The following is an 18545-nucleotide window of genomic DNA, read 5'->3' as shown; positions in this document are numbered from 1 at the left end:
TTCTCACTTTGCATCCCCTCTTTCACTTCCTCCCTGTATTATATCAGCTACCAGCTGCTAAGAAAGTGGATTAGGTTATTTACCAAATCAGGAGTTCTTTTTTTTTCATTCAGCTCACTTCCTTTGTACACTAAGACTAAAAATAGGTATGATTTTGTCTCAAATACTTTGGTTGGACTAACACTTTATCATTTGAAGGTTTGGGTAGCAGGAAGCATGTCTAAGCTTAATGTAAAGGCAAGGTAGTAACTTTAAATCTAAGTCTTACTTGATTTCTAGTGTAGATTTTTCTTCTAAATTGATCTGTAAACCAGTATACACTAGAAACTGTATTTCTCCCTAGACAGTTTGCTTAATTTGAAAATGCATGCTAATCTCAGCCCTAGACTCTTCCAACATATTTAGGTGAAGGCAATGGCAATTGTTCTTGGCCTCTTCTAGTTTATTTCTTTGTTGTTCTCCTGTCTAGTTTCCTGAACTACCGAGCCTCAACTTCAACCCCCTATTCCTATTTCAAACTGTCTTTACATTAATGGAGCACTGGGGCACAGTAGTAAAGAACTTGGCTGCTAACCAAAAGGTGGGCAGTTTGAATCTACCAGCAGCCCCCTTAGAAACCCTATGGGACAGATCCTCCGTCCTATAGGGTCTCTATGAATCGGAATTGACTTGACGGCAATGGACGGATTTTTACATTGATAATGCACCTGAACATTCTTCTCTAGTTTTACTGATATTCAGTGTGTATTGATCTACCTTCACTTTGTCGACAATTTGGTTCCCACATCTACAGCGGCAATCTCAGTGGGATCCATACTGGTTGGGCAAACTATGTGGTCTCTTTCCATTAGGAAAGGAAGATCAGACTGGAGATTTCTGGCTTGCTTTGATTTCTGAGAATAGGCTGGTTTAACTGGGGAGAACGTGCAGGCCTACTACTACTCTAAGGTCAGAGTAGTTCTGAACTAAAACCTAAAACACAACCCATTGTCTTCAAGTTGATTCCGATTCCTTGTGACCCTCTAGAACAGAGTAGAACTGGCCCATAGGGTTTCTAGGGCTGTATATCTTTACAGAAGCAGACTGTCACATTTCTTCTGCAGAGCGACTGGTGGGTTCAAATCGCCAACCTTTCAGTTAGCAGCTGAGTGGTTAACCATAAAGTAGTGGTGGAACTTCTCACCCCTGTGAGACAAAATAGAATTCTTTCCTTTGTTCTCTTCTCCCATCAGTCCCTGCTCTGTGCTAGGACCAAATCCAGCCTCTGAAGGACTATTTCTTATATGCAATTATTGAGTGCATTTTGGATCCATACATCTCACTATATCACTGTGAGGACCCCACCCGTGCAACATAATATCAGAGCTCTGCAGCTCAGAAAGGGTTAAAGAACATTTAATGCCTATGAAGCAGCAGTCAGGAAATCAAATGATGCATTGCATTGGGCAAATCTGCCGCAAAAAAACTTCTTTAAGGGGCTAAAAACTCAAGATGTCACTTTAAGTTGCACCGGACCCAAGCCATGGCGTTTTCAATCGCTTCATATGCATGTGAAAGCTAGACAATGAGTAAGGAAGATGGAAGAAGAAGTGACGCCTTTGAATTATGTTGCTGGTGAAGAATATTGAATATGCCATGGACTGCCAGAAGAATGAACAAATCTGTCTTGGAAGAAGTACAGCCAGAATGCTCCTTATAGCAAGGATAGCAAGACTTCATCTCACGTACTTTGGACATGCTATTGGGAAGGGCCAGTCCCTGGAGAGGGACATCATGCTTAGTAAAGTAGAAGGTCATCAAAAAAGAGGAAGGTCCTCAATGAGATGGACTGACACAGTGGCTGCAACAATGGGCTCAAGCATAGCAATGATTGTTAGCATGCCACAGGACGGAGCAGTGTTTTGTTCTATTGCGCATAGGGTTGCTATGAGTTGTAACGGACTTGAAGGCACCTAACAACATTAGAGTTACCATGGGTTTTGTTTTTTTTTTTTTAACGACAACATTGCTTTCTCTTTTGGACCATTGCCAAATATCCACTGTTAACCCGTATACTCTAAATGCCTACTGACAAAAATTGAAAAATCCTAAAGCTCTCATAACTGTGTTTTACATTTAGTGGACCATCAAAATGGCATGGGATAAGCTGAACCTTTTACTAATTGACTGGTTTATTTAAGCAAAGCTTGGTCCTGATATATTTAACCAACAGAAATAGTGCTAATAAGATTATCCGGTGAAGTAATTTTTAATGAAGTGGGAATAAAAGTGGATAGCAAGAAACAAACAAAAAACAGGTGGAAAAAAATACAACACAACCTTCTTGTCTCCCCTAACATCTACATGCTTTACAGCTGTCTGTTCCTTTCATCTTGGGGTGATGTTAATCTTCTGTTTATTTTGCTACCATAAATCCAAGTACAGGTATTTCACTCAGACATAGCCCTCTAAAAGCTGGTCTATGCCTGTTCTTTCTCATCTCAAAAATAAGGGAAAGAAAGTGTGTGTGTTTGTGTCCAGTTGGTGGTGTTAGTGGTTAAAAAGCAAGCTGGGACTTCCTCTTTGAACAGTTGTCTTTTCCCCTTAGACGAGGGAGAACTTATTTAGTTTGAGACTGAATACTGTTGAAACCAAGCCACGTACCGAAGAGAGGGTATGATGGCTAAGAAGCCCCCTAAACCAGCCCCTCGCAGGATCTTCCAGGAAAGGTTGAAGATTACTGCTCTTCCCCTGTACTTTGAAGGTTTTTTATTAGTCAAGAGGCTAGAATACCAGGTAAGGATATAGATAATAATGTTAAACCAGAAGCTTCTGTCTTAATACAAAATGTATTTCATGGTGATGCAATGGGATAAGGGTCCCTGTGTTTCTGTCGGGTTAAAACTTTCTTCTCTTCCTTGAGGTCAGGAAATATTTTTCCAATTTTGCATACTTCAAATATATAGTATATGGCATATATATATATATGTATATATATAACAAGATTTTTTATATTAGTAACATATCATTAAGTTACTAATATAATATTAGTAATATGTATATGTATAACATAAATTTTTATATTAGTAACATATACCATTAAGTTACTAATATAAAATAATTCAATAATCTAAATTTCCAAAGAATTCATTTAGAAATCACAGAAGATTTTGGCTTAAGAGATAATATGTTTCTTAAATTGTCTCTGCAATTTACTACTGTGTTTCCATGACCATGTGTACTATTAAGATAATATTATGATTGAAATTAAGCTTTCTGCTCATATTCTCAGTTGTTTATAAATAATAATATGTATTTATAAAAGTTTATCAATAATAATTAAATACAAAGTGTCAAATTTTATAAAAAATTATAAAAATGATAAAATTGATACTTCTTAACACTATGATAGGGATGGCAGTGGACTGGCAGTGTTTTGTTCTGTTGTGCACAGGATTACCAAAAGTTGGGGAGCAACTCAATGGCAGCTATTGTTATGAAACGCTGTTCAGGATAGTTAATTTGCAAGATAATATTTAGGGTGCTATCTTGGTTAGCGGTGAGTTGGAATCGACTCATGGCAATGGGTTTTTTGGTTTGTCTTGGTTAGTATGTACACAGTAAGCCATATTAATCTATTCGCTCTAAGAAAATTCACTAAGCGTGCCATATTTTAAAACTGTCAACAATGAAAACCTATAGTTAAATAAAATCAGTTCTTTAAAAATAGCAATTGTGGCTAATTTTGCAATTAGTGAAAGAAATACACGTTATTGTTATTAAAGAAAAAATAAATGATTTTTTTTAGGTTAAATTTTATGACATTTTAATATTAATGGAACTAGAAATTTTAAGTGTTTTCAGAAATGCTACATAAAGTGCTTAACAACAACACTAATAAAATATATTTTCTGAGGATTTATTAAGTATATAGAAAAATTGTGTGTGTAGAAATATCTGTAATAGCACATTCATACTTCTTATATCTACATTAGATAATTTACTATTTGAGAGTAAAGGCATGGTAATTTTTATTCAGTTTTGGGTGTTAAACATGTACTAGTAATTTTTGTCAGTTACTACTTTGGACACATAATTAGGGAAGAACATTCCCTAGAAAAGGATACTATGTTTGGTAAAGTAGAAAACAAGCGAAACTCTCCATGAAATGGGTTGGCACAGTGGCTGGAACAATGGGCTAAACATATCAATGATTGTGAAGATGGTGCAGGACTAGGCAATGTTTTATTCCGCTTAAGTTCACCATGAGTCAGAGCCAACTGAACAACAATTAATAATAAAATTGAAATATTTTTGGTTGACCACTCAACTTATTCTTATATGCTTTTAAAGTAAATTCAATCTCGTCATCACAAATTAGCCACACTGGCACACCATGCCAGGAAAGAGAAAAATTTTCATTTGATTATTCTTTGGATGTTTTCCAAAGTATTTAAAATAACTGTTTCAGACACCAGTTTCCTTCTAATGTTTAAAGAATGCATGTCATTGGCATGGGTAGCAGGAAGAACAAGAATTTTAGAATGTCAATAAAACATTCCCTTCCTACTGGTTTGCCACTTTAGTTTGTGATCTTGTGCAAGTTACAATCTCCCTGAGACTGAATTTCCTCAGTTATAAAATGGGGGCGAATACTACTCGTCTCCCAAAGTACAATGCCTGGGATGCAGTGGGTGTGCAACCAATTTATTTATTCAAACAATGTTTATTGAGTGTCTCCTCTGCACTCAAGCATGACACTCGTTCTAGAGATACAAACATGAATAAGACCTAAAGACCTTACCTTTAGGAGTCTTACAGTTTAGTAGGGGTGATGGAACAATTGATATGCTTTAGCTTTCCGTAGAAACCATGCTTTGAAATGCAAAGAATAAACTATAAAAAAAAAATAGATGTAAATATTTCTGATGAAATTAACATTTGAATTCATAGCAAAGGATCTTTTCTTGAATGGGTAGGGAGAAGAAATCAAGAAGACAAAAATAATGTCTACTTATAGGTGGTTTCAAGGGTTAAAAGTGATAACATGTAAAACACCTGGCTCACACTAAAGGTTAGGTTCGTCCTCTTCCCATTTCATTGTTTATCATATACTTATTAACATAATCAGTTTTGGGTCCACAAGTATAATGGCTCAGAGGAGAGCCACAGTGATAATTAGCCAATTAGAAAATAGAAGATATGAGGAAAAGTTTAGAAAAATAAGTGGGATTTCCAAGGAAGCAGTGCCAAGTGCCAGGGAACCTTTGAAAGAAAAGTGAACCCAGGGTATATGGTAACGTCGTCTTTGAAGCTAATGGGCTGCAAGAAGATGAGAAGCTCTGCAGAATGTTAAGTGGGGTGTCTGGTAGACATTTAATTAGAGAAAATATAACTGATGAGTAACCTGGTCTACAAAAGGACAATTACACATTGAGAGGTGTTTTTGTGACAAGAGTACGGCTAAGAATCTAAAGAGCTGTGCTTCAGGAAAATGTACCTACATAGACCATTTAGCATGCAATTCCAGAACATCTCTGGATCCTAGGTCAAGAACCCACGCAAAGTATATCATCTTCATTGAAGAGATAATGTGAGAAGAGTGACTTAAACCACAGCAGTAGAATTTTGGATTGACCAGGAAAATTTATTTGATAAACTAAAACCCAAACCCATTGCCGTCAAGTCAATTCCGACTCACAGAGAAGCTCTTAAATGCTACAATGGGTTACCAAACCCGCTATAGTTCTTAAAACGAGGAATATTCTCATATTTCTAAAACTTTTAAAACAAGAGAAAGTTTGGGAGGCTTCTCATAGTTCCTTCAATCTGTGGGGTGCTACAATATAAACAATGTGTATGATATGTTTTCTTATTAACCTGAGCATAAGAATGCAGTTATCATAAACCCATTGCCATTGAGTTGATCCCGACTCATAGCAACCCTATAGGACCAAGTAGAACTATCTCATTGAATTGGTATATATTTTGCTATGTATATTCTCAACAACAACAAATAAATAATTTTAACAAAGAAAGATGAAATAAAATAAAAGCAATATTGTTCTAAAATTTTCTTCCCCAATGACTCATCTTGCACACCCTGTGAGGTTTATGCAGCCTACTTTGAGACAACCATGCAACATGCTTCCTTGACAAAAGCCCTTCAATTGGTCATAAGGAAAAGAATGGGGGCTTTTCATTGGGGGAGGGAGGATAAAAAGGAATTTAACTGAATTTTGCATTGTGACCCACCTTTATTATTGACGAGAAAAGTCACTGGGGAATCAGGAGATATAAATATCGGTACAACTGAGGAGCTTGGGAAATTCCTTGAAATTTTTAAGATCTTAGCGGCTTCTCTAACTCAAGTTCTCGTTCCACTTGACTGTGAGCTTCTAAAGGTTAGGGATGATCTTTTCAATCTCTAGATATTTCATCACATGTAGCTCAAATGTAAGCTCAGTAGATTTTCAACATCGTTTGTTTATTTGAGTGAAAATGAGACAGTGACCTTCAACTCTGACCACAGGATCATCTACTGATTATAAAGCTAGTGATAAATTCAGAAGCTCTGCCTCAGTCCCTTTTCTTACTTCAGTGATTCAATACAAATGACTATAACAAAACAAACAAAACATTGTGTTAAATGCATTTTATCAAAAGATGTGTTCTTCAAAATTATTTTTTTACATGTTTAAGTATCTCTGTGGAGCCATGGTGGTGCAGTGGTTAAGAGCTCAACTGTTAACCAAAAGGTTGGCAGTTCGAATTCACCAGCCACTTCTTTGAAACATTAAGGGAAGTTCTACTCTGTCCTGTAGGGTCACTATGAATTGGAATCGACTTGATGGTAATTTTTTTTTGGGGGGGGAGGGGTTTACATATCTCTGTAGATATAAATACATACCTAGATGTTGGTTATTGAGAATGATATTTATGGATGACTCAGATGATACTGCTATGTAAGGGCTTATCAGAAACTAAATCAAGACTATGACCTGCAGGTCTCTGCACATTAAATATAAGCTTACATTGTCCTTAGGTTTGTGGCTGTGCTTGTGGTTCAAAGGGCCTATTGTTATAGATGACCCTGCTTTTCCTCCAGGCTGCTTGGTTCTCAACCTCGTGTCTTTATATCTGCTTTTCTCCCCACCTAATAACTCCTTAATACTTTCTACATGTTTGCTATTTGTAAAACTCCCATTTTCCTGGATTAACTCTGCCCAATTCATATTATTTTCTCATGATCAAACCCCTCTTTCAGCTTTTTCACTTTGTGTTAAAAGTATAATTTTTATATGTTGGCCTGTGAGAGTTTAATATTTTTATCAAGGTTTGTTCTAGCTTCAAAAATACTCTAATTTTCCTCAAGAGCACAAATGGATGTCTGCATGCACATGAAGAGTGAGCTCAATAAACCTTGATTGGCTGTTGGTAATTTTAGTTTTTCCCTCTCGTGGTGGGTTAATACTAGTAAGGCTAATTGAGAAGATGAACTGAGTGGTAGACTGACTTTAGGGTTTTCCCTACTTTCCTTTCCACCTAGAATCAGAACCTTGGGGTTGGACTAGATCTTAGATACCATACTTTAGTAAAACTACACAATGTTTAAGTTTCCTGAACAGTATGCCTACATTCCTGATTCTTCCCACAATCTCCCTCACCACCATCCTAGTTCCAAAATACAGTATAGCCTTGATCTCCTCCTTTCATTGCAGAGACTTATCATTGGAGCCTGGAGCCTGGGTGGCACAAAAAGTTAAGCACTTGGATACTAACTGAAAAATTGGTGGTTTGAATCCACCCAGACGTACTTCAAGAAGAAAGGCCTGGTGATCTAGTTCTGAAAGATTAGCCATTGAAAACCCTAAGGAGCACAGTTCTACTCTGACACATGTGGGGTCAATTCCATGAGTTGGAATTGACTCAACAGCAACTAGTTTTGTTGCTGCTCTTACCACTGAAAAGCCTTAAAAAGAGAAGTGTGAGAAAGCTGCAAGGTAGATTTGAATTGTTTTATTATTTAATCACAGTTCAAATCTGAAAAAGTTCAAGGAACAGAGTAAGAGACCAGTCATTACCACAGTTTTACAGAACATCTGTCTGATCATAGTGACAGTATACATTAGCAACTTCTCAGGCCAAATTTCTCAATCCAGTTTTCTTATCTCTTTATTCAAAGAACTACAGAGGGGTGATTTATATAGGTTAATTATTCTGGTCTCCAAAATATCCTCTTTTTCTCACAAGTTGTTGTTGTGTGCTATCAAGTCAATTCTCACTCATAGCGACCCATACATGACAGGGTAGAACTGCACCGTAGGGTTTCCTAGGCTACAATCTTTATGGGACCAGATCATCTAGTCTTTTCTCCCACAGAGCAACTGGTGGGTTTGAACCACCAACCTTTCAGTTAGCAGCCAAGCATTTTAACCATTTTGCCACCTGGGTTCATTTTCTCATACATAATCCTATTGAAAAAGATATGTTTTAGACCCCACCATGTACGCATATAAATTACCACATGGAAAAAGAATTACGTGAATAATGAAAATGCAAAGTAGCTGTCAATAATGTGAGTGATGAGGCAATTTTTCTTTTTTAGTGGCCAACATTTATCGAACACTTACTATGTTGTAGGCCCTAAGAGCTTTCCATACATTATTATCACATTCAATCTTTTAACAACTCTATGAAGCAATAGCCAAAGGCTGTTCTCCCTATTTCTATTCTTGCTCCCTTAATAGAATGTTCATGCAACATAAAAAATATATATATTATTATTACTATTATTTTTATTTACAAGTCAGTGGTTTTCATATATTCACAGTGTTGTACGATCACCACCACTAATTCCAGAACATTTTCATCACCCCAAAAAGAAGCCCCATTAGCACTCACTCTCAGTTTTCCCTGTTCCTTTACGTTTTTATAACCATTTGTTGGAATTTTTTCTCTCCTAAGTTTGAACCATTTGAAAATGAAGGAATTGCAAAAATGAAGATCAATTTATTACTTTTACTGTTAATAAAGTCTAAAAGTGAGGAGTCTCTCCAGGTGGCACAAATGGCTAACTGCAGGTCTACCAACCAAAAGTTTGGCGGTTCAAACTCGCCCAAAGATGCCTCAGAAGTAAGGCCTTGTGATCTGATACTGAAAGATCACATCCTTGAACACACTGTCCAATGCAGTTCTACTCTGCACACTTGGAGTTGCCATGAGTTGGAATTGACTCGAAGGCAACTAAGAACAACAGTAAATAAGTGGTTTAAATTTAAGGTCAAAACTATGTCAATATTTTAACCCAGGTTTAAGTAGCACTGAACCCCCTTTCACTACCTCAGCTTAAGTGACACAAGCCTGCTCATCTTTGAGGCCTCTTGCCATGTGGCAGTAAACAGAGCAGAATATTCACTGTTTCCTAGTAGACTGAGCTGAGAGAGCACAGGAAGCGGCTATGCTGAGCGACTGCCTTTCCCAAGTTCAGCTATATTCAGCCCTACTCTATGCAGAGGAGATAATTTACTCTGGCAGCACTGTGCAGAATGTACAGAATTGGAAAGTTTAAGAAGGCACTAGAGAGACCAGATAAGGGGCTACTGCAGTGGCAATAGCACTTTGCATCTTACATGAAAAGAAATAAAGAAAAGACGTGATGGTACTGTGATTAAGTTGTGTTCTCTTGCTTTATTAAATTGCTTAACTCTGAGGTAGGTCAGTTATATACTGGACTTCTGGATTTCAGAGAAGTGTAAGAGCCTCTTTGATTAGTTTTACAATTGCTCTTCATGGGGCCATCTATTGGCTGATTCTTTGATCATATGCTGTTTCAAATTGTTCTTTTCTATGGTAATTGTTCTTTGTTCAGGAGGCAGTAGCAGATTTGGTAGCAGATTTCTCAACTGGGAAGTAGGATGGAGTAGAAAGTCCACTGGGCTTGGACAAAGAAACCTTGACCCTGTGATAGGTTGCTGCAGTAATACTACCAATTTGTTCAGGCTTCACTGTCTTCCCCCTTTGAAATGTGACTTTTCTACTCTTCCCTTAAAGAGGTTGAGTCTATTTTTCTACCCTTTGGTCATGTGTCATGCTTTGGTACATGTGACATAAGTAGAAGCTTGGAAAATGCTTGTACATTGGGGTTTGCCCTCTCTTGCTCCTGGGAACCTTTCTGCCAGTATGTGAACAGGTCTAGGCTAGCCGATTGGAGGATAAGAGACTATATGGAATGAGGCCTCAGGTGTTCCAGCCTTCCTAGCCATTCTGGCAGTCCCAGATAAGTCCCAGACAAGTAACTGAGGGCAATCTAGATCATTTAGCTGCAGCCAAATACATCCAGACCAGGAGAACCAGTTAGCCAGCTACAGAATGGTAAGAAATAGAAAACATTTCCTGTTTTAGTCCACTAAGTTTTAGGATAGCTCGTTACACAGTAAAAGCTAACTGATATAGCACCTTACTAGATAGCAGAAACTATGAAGATGAAGGAAGAACATATGAAAAGATGGTTGCTATAATTTAGAATGAAAATCTTGAGTTTCCTGGGAGCCAAGGCAAATAAAAGCAAGATGGGTTGAGAAAATAAATGTGTAAATAGAAGTCACAAACTTTTGCTGGTAAAAATCGTAATGATCAAACATATTATAAGAATTCAGTTTATCAAATCCTAAAGTAAGGAATGGTGACCATGTCTCTTAAAGTGACTGAAATTTTTTTTTAAACCATACTTTTGGAAAGGACTGGATATAAAGGTAAGTCTTTAGAAGTTGAAGGATTTTATTATTTAAACACCTTGCCATTCTTTTATAACATAACCAATCTTCATACAATATAAATTCTATTTACTTGAATAAATTTTCACTTCAGTGAAAAAAAAAAGGGGGAGTCTAATTAGGTTATTTAAAATTTTTAAATGCTGTATTCCTATAAAACCCATAATAATGTGAATATAATAATCAAATATTCACTACCTGAGGGAAATTTTGAATTTCAAGGTTCCACTTTACGGATGTTAAATTATTTTCATCATCATCAATTTCTCACATTTCCTTATACTAACAATAATACTTACCATTTATTGAACCCAAACTATGAGTCAAATATTATGCTAAGTACTTTATTAATTCACTCAATCCTTTCAACTGTCCTTCAGGGTAGATATTATACGCTTGTTCTATTCTGACCTCTTCAGTTGGCTATCTTGTCTGTGTAAGCTTCCACTGTAAGTGCGTAAAAAGTATCTTAAATCAATGAAGAAAGTTTTGGGAAATGAACGCAAATCAAATTGCATCCTTACCACAAATTATATACTAAAATAAATTTCAGAAGGATTAAAGAATTAAATGTTAATGAAGCCATAAAAAATTGGGTAAATATTTAAATTATCTCAGGAAGAAGAAGCACCTTATACAAGTAATTAAGAAAGTCACGAAGGAAAAAATCAACAGGGAAATAGCTGGATATACACTGATGAAATAATGCTTATAATTTCTTTCCCACAGGACTTTAAACATTATTGGACAGAGTTGAGAGGAACTACACTTTTCTTTTATACTGACAAAAAAAGTACAATAGTAAGTAGTTAAACATGTTCAGCTGATTCAATATTTTTCCCAATATTCACTTGTCATATAATCCGTTATTTATTCTAGATTTTCTGCCTTTCAATAGTGAAGATGTTCTAGTAAAACTAATTCAAATAGGAAAATTTAAACCTGTGAAGGCTGACAATTATGACAAAATACATGGTAAAAGTTCCTAGGCAACTCAGAGGGAAGGTATTAACTCATGCTTTTCTCTTCGCATTCTTTTCTCTCTGACCCTGATAGTAAAAACTTGGTTGAAGAGTGAAATTTTTAACTAGATATCTTGAATATAATTTGTCTAATACCAGGTGAGAACCTAAATCTTGCCCACTTTTTATCTTGGTATAGCATGCAGTTATAAGCTGAAATGAACAATTTGAAAAGCATCACACTATATGCTACATATTAATTTTTCTAGAAGGACAAAGACATTCCTCACTCAGCAGGGATTCTAAGAGCTCAAGCATGAGAATAACAATAAAGGGATACCGAGATTTATTTATTTGTATTAATTCCAAATTCTGATTTTGTTTCATTCTTTCTACAAACGAGGTGCAATATTTTGTCAGCAGATGCTAGTCTACCTTGGAATGCTATGTGCTAAGAGATTTTATGGGCCGGTAGCTTGCTGTTTAAATATAAATATTTTGGACTATGTACACACTTCTTAGAACACTGTCATTTGATGACAAGATCTAGTGAAACAGAGTGAGCACCTGTATAATATAGTCCACCTGCAGATAGTTTAGTACAGTTTGGGGTAAACTAACCAGAACCCCAAGCCCACTGCCATCAAGTCATTTCTGTCTTGCTGTGACCCTGTAGGACAGAATAGAACTACCCCCGAGTAGAACTGCCCCACAGGGTTTTCAATACTGTAAACCTTTACAGAAACAGGCTGCCACATCTTTCTCCTGCGGAGTGGCTGGTGAGTTTGAACCACCGAACTTTTGATTAGCAGCTGCTTAACCACTGCACCACGAGGGCTCCTTAACCAGAGCCAGAAGTCATTTAAAAATAAAAGCTTCAAATGGTCGTTTTTCACTAGAGTTCTGGTTAGACAAGATTTATATATGGGTGTTTTCAAATACCATAATAGATATAAAGAACTAAATTTTCTTTAATGCTTTCCAGCCTTCCACTGCAGTAAGTATACAACAGCCTGGTCTAAACAGTGCATAATACACAGCAAGTTGAGAGATTTAACAGTTTGGCTCACGACATGGAAAGAGGCAGTACAGCTTAGTGACTGAGAACCTGGTCTCTCTAGTCAGACTGCCTGGGTCTTTGTCCTGGTCCTGCCACTGTTAATTGTGGGGTCTTGGGTTAGTCACCTAACCTCTCTGTGTTTCAGTGTATCTGTCAGAGAACTCATAGGAAACAGGTGACATCTCAAAATGGGTGATTTGAAGAGAGTTTCATGAAGATAGTATATTAAAAGCAGTGGACAGGTCGTAGGAGAAAAACAAAGGATAGTACAGAACACTGGGGCTGGTGACACTGCCTTATTACCACATCTAGGAGCACATTGAAAGAGTGGGAGAGCAGTGGGAAGAGTTGTGTGGAGATAGATGACTACGTTGAGACAAGTATGATCTTTGATTGAGGGACACAGCCAGCCCAAAGCAATTGCCAAGCCAAAAACTAAACTCACTGCCATCGAGTTGATTCCGACTCATAGCGACCCTATAGGGTAATAAATACAACCCCACACTCTTCACTTTTCTGATCTCCTGCTGGTGTTCCCAGTAGTCCAACTCAACAGGAAGCCAAAGGGAAAGGGAGCCCATTGATGTCCATATAGTTCCCCCTCCTGGAGCAGAGTGTTGGAGGTAAAGGGATGAAAATGAATCTGAAGAAGCAAATGAAAATCTTTAGCATGCTCAGTTTTCAAGTCTTTAAAATTAAGATGAAAACCATCTCATAAGCTTATCAAAAGGATTAAATGAGATAGTACATGTTAGGATTTAACGCTAGCACATAGTAAGCGTTCACATATTTTATGTGCATTTTAATCTCATTTAATTCTCACAACAGTTTTGCAGAGTGGGTACTATTTTAATCCCCATTTTATAGACGAGAATAGTCAAGTTGAAGGATTAAGAAATTGCACAAGATCATACAACTAATGAAAATTCAATTCAGTTTTCTTATTATTATTATTTTATCTTTTTATTGTACTTTAGATGAAGGTGTATGAAGGTTTACAGAACAAACTAGTTTCTCATCAAACAGTTAGTGCACATATTGTTTTATGACATTGGTTAACAACCCCACAACATGTCAACACTCTCCCTTCTCAAACTTGGCTTTCCTATTACCAGCTGTCCTGTCCCCTTCTGCCTTCAAGTCCTTGCCCCTGCGCTGGAATGCCCCTTTGGTCTTGTTTTGTTTTATGAGCCTGTCCAATCTTTGGCTAAAGGGTGAACCTCAGGAGTGACTCATTACTGAGCTGAAAAGGTGTCCAGGGGCCATACGCTCAGGATTTCTCCAGTCCTGTCAGGCCAACAAGTCTGGTCTTTCTTTTTGAGTTAGAACAGTTCAGGTATTTCTTGCTGCTGAGCTTACATTCTTAACCAATATGCCATGAAGAGATTGGTATGATGAAATACCACGGAATCGCCCATCTACCAATTTTGTTAAATGAGAATTCAGATCTTTTGGGAAATTTTTTTTTGGCAATAATCTTAGGAGAAAGCACAGGGACAGAGTAAGTGACAACTGTGGATTCTTAGCCTATAGCAGGAAAGATTTAAAGCTGCCTTTGAATTTTAGAAGGACTGTCAGGGGGTCTGGTAAAAGAGACTCTGAGTTTGTTTAATGCTATTCCAAAGAAAAGGGGCTAGGATCAATGTATGGAAATTATCTGGAGAAAAATTGTGGCTCAATACATGAAAAACTTACTAACAGGCGGAGATGCTTAGGAGGCATGAGTTTCAAGTCGTTAGAGATGTTCATAGGCTGGATGAATTCATGGAGAGATACCCTGGAGGAGATTCAAGCATCAGATGGCAGCTACACTAGATGACCTTTAAGGCTCTTGTCAACACTACAATTAAAGTGGAAAACAAAAAGCTATGACTTCCCTTCATCTAATCAATAGATCAGCTTAAGGCACTCTATCTAAATCTACCACCTCTTCCTCCGTTGCTTCCTTCTTTGTGTCAGCAAAACTCACTGAGCTTGATCTAGACAATTCATCAGAAAAAGATTTTGTTCTAAAGGCTTAGTTTTAAATATTGCCCTCCTTCCTTGCTCCTCTCCCTCCGTTTTTGATTGTTTTTTGTTCACTGAAACAAAATAGGTCAACCCAAACTCAACTTCCACCTCATCAATATAGAAAAAGCTCTGGAAAATGTTTATTTATTTTTGATATCCTACATTATTCAGAAAAATAAAATAGGAGGCTTTCAAGAATACAGCAAGATAAGTTAAATTGTTAGAACTGTGGTCCATATGTTTTCAATGGCTGATTCTTCTAAAGTAGGTCACCAGGCCTCTCTTCTGAATCACCTCTGGGTGGACTTGAACCCCCAGCTTTCTGTTAGCAGCTGAGTGCCTTAACCGTTTGCACCACCCAGGGACTCAAATTGGCCATAACAGAAAGAAAAATAAAAGAAGGAGATAAAAGGAAGTCAGGAGTGAGGCTAATTTAGCAAAATATTATACCATAAAAACCCTGCTAAGCTTATCACAGGCTGTTTTAATCCTTCTAGAAGGCTGCTAACCAAAAGGTTGGCAGGTCAAATTCACCAGCTGCTCCTTGGAAACCCTATGGGGCAGTTCTAGTCTGTCGTTTAGAGTCACTTTGAGTCTGAACCAACCGATTTCTTTTTTTAAGAAGTCAAGTATGGCCAGTTGCATACATACCAGTTCATATATACCAACTGCTCAGAAGAAATCTTTCTATGGTACTTGAGAAGATAGGAATTTCTTGATAGACTCCTCATAACCAGTGGTGTGTGGTAAATATTTAACAACTTGTTCTCTGGGGGGGAAAAAAAAGTATGTATGTATATATGTACTTAGATGTATTATAAATATTACTGATATAAAGAATGTGGAGCATACACAGTTCTAACTCCTAGCAACCCTACGTGCAACAGAACGAAACATTGCCTGGTCCTGCACCATCCTCACAATTGTTGCTATGCTTGAGACCATCGTTGCAGCCACTGTGTGAATACATCTTGTTGAGAGTCTTCGTTTCTTTTGCTGACCCTCTACTTTACCAATATATAAATTTATGTATACAAATTAATTTAATTTAATTTTTGATAGTGGCTGTGTTTAAAAACTGGTTTGCAAAATTAGTGAAAATTTAGTAATTGGCTTTTGCAAGTCTGTATGAGCCCCCATACAACTGCACGGCCAAAGGTTTTTTGGGATTGGAAAGTGGTGCGATGCCAATGCCAAGTTGAGAACCAGAATATCATGCAAAGTACAAATGAGGTGAAAGGAAGATATTAATTTCCTTCCTGCAGGATGAACGTATATTATCCACAAAATAATTTAATGAGATTTCCCTTTATCTTTGCAGTATATTGACAAATTAGACATAATAGATCTTACATGCCTTACTGATCAGAATTCAACTGAAAAGAATTGTGCAAAATTCACCCTTGTTTTACCAAAAGAGGAAGTGCAACTGAAGGTGAGTGAGGAGAAGCAAACAGTATATAATGAGTTGTAGCTATAAATAGCATTCACCTCTTTTTGAGTGGTTGAAGTAAAGGGGTTTTGTAGGAGGAGCACTAAGTCTTGTATTTGTTAATATTTCTTGTTTTTTGCCAACAACTACAGTGTTCTGAATTGGGATTTAAAAGGCTATGTTCACTTGTTTAGTATATGAGCATGTTGAAACAATATACTTCTGTCCTCTGTCAAAGTCAGGGATTACACCTGGTGTTTTCAAACATAGTTCTTGAATCCTCATTCAAAGTGAGCCAATTAAAGTCAGTCAACAGTTACAGTAATAACATAAAGAGAACTTGTAACTGAATAAGATGTAGTAGAGGCTTTCCCAGGAGATGACTGACTGATCTCCAAAGCATTGGTCTTAAACTTTAGTATAATAGGAATCACTTGTACATAGGAAATCCAGGTCCCCATCTGGAATCTGAGCCCAGGAATCTACAGCTTTAAGCAGGCTCCCTACACGTTCTGTCGTGGTGGGTAGGAGCACAGGATTGGAGTCAGATTCCCTAGGTTTGAATGCTGGCGGTTTTACCTACTAATTGCGTGATCTTTGACAAGTCACTTGTGATCTTTGTGCCTTAGTTTCCTCACCCAGAAGCAAGTCTTTGCTCACATGTAACCTTCTTACTGAGGTCTATCTGGACCATTTTACTAAAATTGCAACTTTTCCCCTTCTCATGCTCACTGGCACTCCCAATCTTTCTTACCCTGCTCTACTTTTTCATTTTTCCATAGTACTTATTTCCTTCTGACACTACATAATTTACTCATTACGGTTATTATCTATTATCCCTTGCTAGACTAAACTCCATGAGAACAAGAGTTTTGCTTTGTTTCTTGATGTAAACTAGTACCTAGAATAGTCCTTGGTACATAAAAGGCACTCAATAAATATTTACTGAATAAACAAATCTGTAAAATAGAAAATAGTACCTTTATCAGAGAGTCACCATGAAGATTATATCAATTAATACTTGTGAAGTGCTTGGAACACTTATAAGCACTCCATATGAGTTGGCTGATATTACTACTACGAGTAGTAGTGGTAGTTAACTGCTTCCATAGGGTCGCTATGAGTCAGAACTGACTCAACAGCTCCTAACAACAAAAACAGTTGATTGCTAAGAATTGGAAGTATCTCAGGACTAACTGGAAACCTGCATTGCTCCTTCCTGGTTGCCCCAAACTTCAAGCCAGTCAATGTTGAGTACCACTAGTATAGTACTAATGAATTGACATACTGCAAAGATATGTTTGCTAACATCTAAATTTTTTTTGAGTTAGGTAAATTCATACAATTTAACTTATTCAGCAAACGAACAGATTAAAGTTATATACTTCTGTCTTTTTTAAAATAATTCATTTTATTTTTGTCATTGAGAATGCACATTGCAGAATACATACTAATTCAACAATTTCAACATATATAATTCAGTTATATTGATTACTTTCTTTGAGTTGTGTAACCATTCTCACCCTCTTTTTTTGAGTTGTTCATCCCACATTAACATAAACTCACTACCCCCTAATCTTTCTACCTAATCTTTCGAGTTGCAGTTGTCAGTATGATCCTACATAGATAGATTTTAAAAGAGCACAATCCTTAAGGAAGACATTCTTTACTAGTTAAGCTAAAATATTTTTAGTTTTAAGAATACTTCAGGGGATATTTTGGGTATAAGGTTTAAAGATGACCTCAGGGCAATAGTTTCAGGGGTACATCCTGCTCAATGGCTCCAGAAACTCTGGATTCTGTGAAGATTTGAAATTCTGTTTTTACATTTGCCCTCTTTTGATCAGGATTCTTCTAGAGAATCTTTGATCAAAATGTTCAATAATGGTAGCCAGGAACCATCCAGTTCTTCTGACACAGCATACTTCTGTCTTTTTTTTTTTTTTCCAAGCCTCAGTTTTTTTTTTTTTAATTTATTTATTGTCCTTTAGGTGAAAAATTCAAGTTAATTTCTCATTCAAAAATTTATACGCATATTATTTTGTGACATTTGTGACAAGCACACTCCGTCTTTCTACCGTGGGGCTCCCTGTGTCCATTTGTCCAGCTCCTGTCTCTTCCTGGCTTCTTGTCCTGCTTTTGGACAGGAACTGCCCATTTGGTCTTGTATATTTGATTGAACTAAGAAGCATGCTTCTTACATGTGTTATTTTTTGTCTAATCTTTGTTTAAAAAGTAGACTTTGGGAATGGTTTCAGTTCTGGGTTAGCAGAGTGTCTGGGGGCCATTGTTTTGGGGGATACTTCTGTTTTTTGACAAAAGAAATA

General features: G+C 37.0%; 1 protein-coding gene across 3 annotated transcripts in view; it reads left to right on the top strand.

Moving 5' to 3' along the window:
• Nucleotides 1-2607: 2607 nt before the first annotated feature.
• Nucleotides 2608-18545, top strand: part of STAP1 (signal transducing adaptor family member 1) — a 50804-nt gene continuing 34866 nt past the window's right edge. For 2 of the 3 annotated variants that reach the window (XM_049886171.1, XM_049886169.1), the window contains exons 1-3: nt 2608-2775; nt 11484-11555; nt 16108-16221. In XM_049886171.1, coding sequence (XP_049742128.1) covers nt 2656-2775; nt 11484-11555; nt 16108-16221 — 306 coding nt within the window. In that variant the 5' untranslated portion in view covers nt 2608-2655. The remainder of the gene's footprint in view (nt 2776-11483; nt 11556-16107; nt 16222-18545) is intronic. The other variant, XM_049886170.1, reaches the window with a different exon arrangement.

This window comes from Elephas maximus, chromosome 5 (genome assembly GCF_024166365.1).
Source record: "Elephas maximus indicus isolate mEleMax1 chromosome 5, mEleMax1 primary haplotype, whole genome shotgun sequence".
In the NCBI taxonomy this organism is placed as follows: Eukaryota; Metazoa; Chordata; class Mammalia; order Proboscidea; family Elephantidae; genus Elephas; species Elephas maximus.
Note: the sequence above shows the minus strand (reverse complement) of the source record. Positions and strands in the feature narration are given on the sequence as shown.